Below are 8,442 nucleotides of genomic sequence, written 5' to 3' on the forward strand. Positions count from 1 at the left end.
GTACAACCCTCACATTTTTACATTTTTGTATATATTTTATTATATCTTTTCATGTGACAACACTGAAGAAATTACACTTTGCTACAATGTAAAGTAGTGAGTGTACAGCTTGTATAACAGTGTCAATTTGCTGTCCCCTCAAAATAATTCAACACACAGCCATTATTGTCTAAACTACTGGCAACAAATGTTCCAATTGGGCCCAAAATGTAAATATTTTGTGTGGCCACCATTATTTTCCAACACTACCTTAACCCTCTTGGGCATGGAGTTCACCAGAGCTTCACAGGTTGCCATTGAAGTCCTCTTCCACTCCTCCATGATGACATCACGGAGCTGGTGGATGTTAGAGACCTTGCCTTCTATCTGAGGATGCCCCACAGATGCTCAATAGGGTTTAGGTCTGGAGACATGCTTGGCCAGTCTATCACCTTTATCCACAGCTACTTTAGCAAGGCAGTGGTCGTCTTGGAGGTGTGTTTGGGGTCGTTATGTTGGAATACTACCCTGCGGCCCAGTCTCCGAAGGAAGGGGGATCATGCTCTGCTTCAATATATTACAGTATGTGTTGGCATTCATGGTTCCCTCAATGAACTGTAGCTCTCCAGTGCCAGCAGCACTCATGCAGCTCCAGACCATGATACTCCCACCACCATCCTTGACTGTAGGAAAGACACACTTGTCCTTGCACTCCTCAACTGGTTGCCGCCACACATGCTTGACACCATCTGAACCAAAATAAGTTTATCTTGGTCTCATCAGACCACAGGACATAGTTCCAGTAATCCATGTCCTTAGTCTGCTTGTCTTCAGCAAACTGTTGCGGGCTTTCTTGTGCATCATCTTTAGAAGAGGCTATCTTCTGGGATGACAACCATCCAGACCAGTTTTATGCAGTGTGAGGCATATGATCTGAGCACTGACAGGTTGACCCCCCACCCCTTCAACCTCTGTAGCAATGCTGTCAGCACTCATACATTAATTTCCCAAAGACAAGCTCTGGATATGACGCTGAGCATGTGCACTCAACTTCTTTGGTCTACCATGGCGAGGCCTGTTCTGAGTGGAACCTGTTCTGTTAAACCGCTGTAAGGTCTTGGCCACTGTGCTGCAACTCAGTTTCAGGGTCTTGGCAATCTTCTTATAGCCTAGGCCATCTTTATGTAGAGCAATAATTATTTTTTTCAGATCCTCAGAGAGTTGAGGTATGAGGTGCCATGTTGAACTTCCAGTGACCAGTATGAGAAAGTGAGTACGATAACACCAAATTTAACACACAAATTTAACACACCTGCTCCCCATTCACACCTGAGACCTTGTAACACTAACGAGTCACATGACACCGGGGAGGGAAAATGGCTAATCGGGCCCAATTTGGACATTTTCACTTAGGAGTGTACTCACATTTGTTTCCAGCGGTTTAGACATTAATGGCTGTGTGTTGAGTTATTTTGAGGGGACAGCAAATTTACACTGTTATACAAGCTGTACACTTACTACTTTACATTGTAGCAAAGTGTAATTTCTTCAGTGTTGTCACATGAAAAGATATAATTAAATATTTACAAAAATGTGAGGGGTGTACTCACTTTTGTGAGATACTGTTTATATAGGTGTGTGTGAGGGGGGGCGCTAACATATATACAGGTGTGTGTGAGGGGGAGCGCTCACATATATACAGGTGTGTGTGCGTATGGAGGAGCTGACATATATACAGGTGTATCTAAAGGTCTAAAGCCGTGTAAGGGGCCCAAAAATGTCTAAATGCTGCCCTGATGCTAGTAGATATCAATGTTCCATATATCCAGCATTATGACAATCAATTATATCTCCTTTCTGTAAAATAAGTTCAGTTCTTCTTGACATTATCGTATAGGATTACGGCAATTGCAATTATTATGAGTCCAGATAGCACCAGTCGGATAATATTTTGCAGAGTATAGTCATCTTGCTCTTGTTTTTTGATAGATGATCTTTCTGGAAACATTAAAGAAAAATATCACATATACAGTGCTGTGAAAAAGTATTAGTACTGATTTTTTATTTGTCACACTTGATTCTTCATTAAACACATATTACAAATTACACAACGATAACCCGAGTAAATACAAAATGCAGTTGTTAAATGATTTCATTTATTAAGGGAAAAAACTGTCCAAACCTGCCTGTCACTTTAATCATTTAAGTGTGACAAATATGCAAAAAAATAAAAAATCAGTAAGGGGGCAAATATTTTTTCACGGCACTGTACAATTATCAGTAAATAAGTAAATGTAAGAATCGTTACAGTCTGACATCATACATCACTTTGTGTGGAATAGCAAAAAAAAACAAAAAACACATTGGGCAGAGACTATGCCATGACCACAGAAAAATGGTCAGAAAAAAAAATTCACAACAAAACTGTATCTGAAGGCCACAGACAATGGCTCTTCATGATTTTGCTGTGGTATACATTTGGGTTGGAGACAGTGACAAATTATATGTTCCTAGGCTCCAAGATCACGGCAGAAGGTGACTATAGCCATAAAAATTAAGAGACGCTTGCTTTTTGAGAGGAAAGCAATAGCAAACCTAGACAACATTATAAAAAGCAGAGATATCACCCTACCAACAATGTGCCGTATAGTCAAAGCTATGGAATTCCCAGTAGTAACCTATGGCTGTGAAAGTTGGACCATAAGGAAGGCTGAAAGCCGAAGAATTGATGCTTTTGAACTATGGTGTTGGAGAAGACTCTTGAAAGTCCTTTGGATGGCAAGAAGATCAAGCTAGTCAATCCTGAAGGATATTAACCCTGAATATTCACAGGAAGGGCAGATCCCGAAGCTGAAACTCAAATAGTTTGACCACCTAATGCAAATGGAAGACTCATTGGAAAAGACCCTGATGCTGGGAAACATGGAAGGAAAAAGTAGAAGAGGACGACAGAAAACAAGATGGATAGATAGCATAATCGAAACAATGAACATGAAAATAAGTAACCTTCAGGAGGCAGTGGAGGACAGAAAAGCCTGGCCCGCTATAGTCCATGAGGTCACAAAGAGTCGGACATGACAAAACGACTGAACAACAACAACTTTTGGGTTATGGCCTATGAAGGAGCAGACACGCCAAATATTGGTGTATATCTGTTTTAGAATTAGGTCATCATAGAGCAGAATCATACAGTAGGTTACATATCTTAGTGAGTCATATGAATGATGCTGAGGAGGGCAACCCTCTTCTCCTTTTTTGTATAAACAATACTGTTTACATCCCTGGTGCCCAACACACAGTCCATTGGCTGTATGTGGCCTGTGGACTTTCTGTATGTGGCCCACCATGTCTTGGGCTGGGTCCACTAGTGCTGAGACCAGTGGGGCACTTTTCTTGGTCTGAGGAATGGCATATGTTTTTGGAGACGAGATAGACGTGAAGATTAGGGAAGCTTTATGGAAGGACGCTCCCCGAACTGAGAGTCGTGAAAAAGAGCTCCAGAAACATTTTAAGGAGCATAAGAAACTGTTAATAAAACATCTTAATAGGAAATGAGATATATCCTCCCTTGAATGCTGTATAGAAAATAGGATAGTCCCAAGGGGTTTGAGGGACAGAGCAGTGCCGGCCCGAGCTTCATAATGACCAATTCCTGCTTAAATGGAAAGCATTGTGTATTTTCCATGAGATTGATCTTTTGGGGATTACTGTAGGGAAGGAGCAAATTCAATTGAAAATTGAGGAGAGTATACGGGGACTTGAGCCCTTTAAAGGAAGTGAGGTGTTTGACAGATAAAATTGATTAACTAAACGAGAGATTAAAAATGTAAAGATTACGAAACAATCTAAATTTTGGTAGGATTTAGACTGGGAAAATATTAGACCCAATGGTTAGGATGGGTAGGACTCTGAGCTATTCAAGGTGGAGAAATGATAGATCCCATCCTCATTCAAGGGGAGAGAGGACGTCTAGTGATACTGACATTGAGGTCCCACCTGTTCGGTTAGTTTGTTAGAGGAGGGGATGTCAGGAGGGACAGAGAGGGAACCTCAGCAAGAAAAGGTGGTAAAGAAGAAAAAGGTACAAAGAAGAGGGGGTTGGGAGAGGTTGAGGGGAGTGGTGGAGATAGAAGAGCCAGGACACAAATCCAGAAGAAGTAGGTATCCCTGAAATAGTTACAAATCAGGAAGAGGACATGAAGGTGATAAATCTATCAATGTTCCCATTACAGGAGAGACATTGCAACTTTTACAAAAAGCATTGTCATTTTATCCACAAGCCTGATGGATGAATTTACTGTCCACAAGGATACTAAACTTTTCCTTTGGAAAGTTTTATTGAGATTGTTTCATGGCAAATGGCTCCCACTGCTATTGGTCTACCCTACGAGGAGGGACAGAGCTTGGAGAGCCGCTGCTCTCATGCACAGCACTGGATCGTGATGGGGCTTGGGTAAGTACTGAATAAGGGGGGATTCCAGGCACATAAAAAACCTTAAGGCTTACAATCATTTTAACCGCTTGCGTAATAGACACTTTTACCCCCTTCCTGACCAGGCCAAATTTCAGCTTTCAGCGCTGTCACACTTTGAATGACAATTGCACGGTCATGCTACACTGTACCTATATTAAATGATTATCACTTTTTTCGAACAAATAGAGCTTTCTTTTGGTGGTATTTAATCACCACTGGGTTTTTTATTTTTTGCTACATAAACGAAAAAAGTCCCCCAAATTTTTTTTTTTTTTTTACATTTTTGCAAACAGGTATTTTTTCTCCTTCAATGATGTGCGCTGATGTGGCTGCACTGATGGACACTAATAGGCTGCATTGATGGGCACAGATGAGGTGGCACTGATGGGCACTGATAGGCTGTATTGATGGGCACTGATGAGGCAGCACTTGTGGGCACTGATGAGGAGGCACAGATGAGGCTGCACTGATAGGCGGCACTGATAAGGCAGCACTGTGGGCACTGATGAGGAGACACAGATGAGGCTGCTCTGATAGGTGGCACTGATGGGCACTGGTAGGCGGGACTGATAGGCACTGATCTTTGGTACTGAAGGGCACTGATAAGTGGCACTGATAGGCGGCACTGATGAGCAATGGTAGGCGGCACTGATGGGCACTGATAGGCAGCACTAATAGGTGACATTTATGAGGAGGCTCTGATGGGCACTGATTGGCAGCAAGTGATGGGCACTGATTGGCAGCCCTGGTGGGCACTGATTGGCTGCACTGGTGGCCACTGGTAGGCAGCGTTGATGGGCACAGTTGGGGCTGCACTGATAATCAGGACACTGATAATCGGTGCCCTTATTATCAGTGTAGATGTCCTTTTCACACAAGCTGGTTACCGGCTCCCCTCTCCTCATGCTGTTAGCGTGAGGAAAGGAATGCCAATAACCGCCTTGTGTTTACATCATGATCAGCTGTAACTAGACACAGCTGATCATGTGGTAAAGGGCCGCTGTGACTGGCCCTTTACCCTGATCTGTGATCAGCCTTGTCCTAAGATTATATGACACCCTCTCAAAACTGGCCGACCGTGCTGTAGCTGTCATTTGGCTATAGCGTGGTCGGCAATTGGTTAATATTATTAATAACTAACGTAAGTCTTGTAATGCTTCTTGGCTATCATTATACTCACTTTGTACAGCTATAGTTACCATGTCACTTCTCTTCTTTAGCTTACTGGTTGGAGCTTTCACTTCGCAGTAATAATTCCCAGAATCCCCCAGAGCGGACTGGACTCCATATTGATAAGATTTGCTGAAGTTTTGGACAATCTGGTCATCTCTGCAGAAAGCAAACTGTAGTTCTGTCATTTGTTTAAGTGGACTAACACCTGAGATACATATCAGGGTCAAGTTGTCACCTTCTATGACCGGAGAGGAAGTGATGTTTAATTGTGGAGTGGGTAAAAGCCCTAAAATGATAAAACATCATATAAAACAATCTGCACTGAGGTCACCCAATAAACATACAACCCATATAAACATTGTGCCAAGAATGTCTCTTGTAACCAGGCTGAATGTTACATATGCAATTAGCCACTCATATAGGTCCTATAAATCATTATGAATTGTGGAGTACATACCGAGTACAAGAACACTCAGAACGTCACTCCTCTTCTTTACTTTGTTGGTTGATATTTTGACCTCACAAGAATAATTCCCAGAGTCCCCCAGAGCGGACTGGACTCCATATTGATCAGATTTGCTGAAGTTTTGCACAATGTGGTCATCTCTGTAGAAAGCAAACTGCGGTTCTGTCATGTGTTTAAGTAGACTAATGATTGAGTTACATATCAGGGTCATGTTGTCACCTTCTATGACTGGAAAGGAAGTAATGTTTATTTGTGGAGTTGAAAAAAGCCCTAAAAATGATAAAACATGATATAAAACAATCTGCACTGAGGTCACCCAATAAACATACAACCCATATAAACATTGTGCCAAGAATGTCTCTTGTAACCAGGCTGAATGTTTTGGTAACTCACTCTGAGTCAGAAGATATATTTCTTCACTCTTCTTTGCTACATTGTAATTCAAGGTTCTCGCTTCACATGAATATTTCCCTGAATCCTCCAATTTAAGGGACTGGACGCCATATTGATTAGATAAACTGGATTTCTGAACATTTCTTCCATCTTTGTAGAAAGCAAAGTGCAGTTCTGTCCTCGGCATGAGCGGACCAATGCTTGTATCACAAGTCAGAGTCACATGATCACCTTCTAATACTGGATATGGCGGTATTCTTAATTTTGGAGGAGAGAAAAGTTCTAGAAGAAAACACACACCGCAAAAATTGAATAAACACCACCTAATAATATTATTTAATTTCTGAAAACTGAATTTCTGACGCTTGAAAAGATTTACCTTTAACAACAATAACATTTTCATCAGAATGTGTTCGATCATAGGAAAAAAAAATATTTTTTTCACATTTATATGTACCCGTTGCATCCACAGTCACTCTACTTAGGTAGAAATCAGAGTTTTTGTCTGATGTTTGTATGACCTTTTTGTCCTTGTAAAATGTTATTCTTTTAACAACATAACCATAGCCAGGGAGACTGCGACATCTGAGATGTAGTATTTCCCCTTCATAAAGAGAGGTAGCAGCCTGCAAGATGACCCCATCTGGAAAAAAGGTAAATATTAGATAACTTGCTTTAGAAGCTAAAGAAGGTAAAGAGCATTTCCAGGAAAAAATATTTGAACATGGAACCGAAAATTCTATTATACACTATACTACCAACAGTACTGGGACACCTGGCTTTACATGCACATAAACTTTAATGGCATTCCCAGTCTTGGTTCGTAGGGATCATTATTGAGTTGGCTCACCCTGTGCTAGCCAGTCAAGTTCCTCCACCCCAAACTCGCTCATCCATGTCTTTATGGACCTTGCTTGTGCACTGGTCCAAATCATTTATTGGTGGGGGTATTATGGTGTGGGGTTGTTTTTCAGGGGTTAGGCTTGGCCCTTAGTTCCAGTGAAGGAAACTCTTAAGGCATCAGCACACCATGACATTTTGGACAATTACATGTTCCCAACCTTGTGGAAACAGTTTGGGGATGGCCCCTTTCTGTTCCAACATGACTTCGCACCAGTGCTCAAAGCAAGGTCCATAAAGACATGGATGAGCGAGTTTGGGGTGGAGGAACTTGACTGGTATGTCATGACCTCAACCAGATCACACATCAGTGCCTGACCTCACAAATGCGCTTCTGTAAGAATGGTCAAACATTCCCATAGACACACTCCTAAATCTTGTGGACAGCCTTCCCAGAAGAGTTGAAGCTGTTATAGCTGCAAAGGGTGGGCCAACTCAATATTGAACCCTATGGACTAAGACTGGAATGCCATTAAAGTTCATGTACGTATAAATGCAGGCGTCATTAGTGATGGCATCACTTGGAGGACTAAAGCCTCTTCATATTATGAATGACATTGCTTGGAGGCAGTGGCGGCTGGTGCTCAAAATTTTTTTGGGGGGTGCAAGCAAACTTTCTGAAAAATACTGAAAAAAAACATCAATTACAGCCACTGTGCCCATCAAATGCAGCCACTGTGCCCATCAGTTGCAGCCACTGTGCCCATCAAATGCTGCCATTGTGTCCATTAAATGCCGCCACTATGCCCATCAAATGCCGCCACTGTGTTCACTAAATGTCGCCACTGTGCCTGTTAAATGCAACCACTGTGCCCGTCAAATGCCGCCACTGTGCCCATCAAATGCCACCACTGCGCCCATCAAATGCAGCCACTGAGCGACAAATGCAGCCACTGTGCCCATCAAATGCTGCCACTGTGCCCGTCAAATGCCGCCACTGTGCCCATTAAATGCAGCCACTGTGACCCTCCCCCCAAGCCCACCCGCCCGCCTGCTCGCTGACTGCCCAGCACTTACCCCATCTTGGTGGGGGATCAGGCAGTGGGTGACGGTGGCG

At 42.5% G+C, this 8,442-nt stretch overlaps 1 protein-coding gene across 1 annotated transcript; it reads right to left on the minus strand.

Moving 5' to 3' along the window:
- Positions 1–1,626: 1,626 nt before the first annotated feature.
- LOC141116802 (Fc receptor-like protein 2) lies at positions 1,627–6,305 on the minus strand. Its single transcript, XM_073609237.1, has 3 exons — positions 6,084–6,305; positions 5,634–5,912; positions 1,627–1,977 (listed from the first exon to the last, which is right to left on the minus strand). Exons 1-3 carry the CDS (start codon positions 6,301–6,303, stop codon positions 1,850–1,852), a joined length of 627 nt encoding a protein of 208 aa, XP_073465338.1. The 5' UTR covers positions 6,304–6,305; the 3' UTR covers positions 1,627–1,849.
- Positions 6,306–8,442: the final 2,137 nt, after the last annotated feature.

The sequence above is a fragment of the Aquarana catesbeiana genome, linkage group LG13 (assembly GCF_042186555.1).
Source record: "Aquarana catesbeiana isolate 2022-GZ linkage group LG13, ASM4218655v1, whole genome shotgun sequence".
In the NCBI taxonomy this organism is placed as follows: Eukaryota; Metazoa; Chordata; class Amphibia; order Anura; family Ranidae; genus Aquarana; species Aquarana catesbeiana.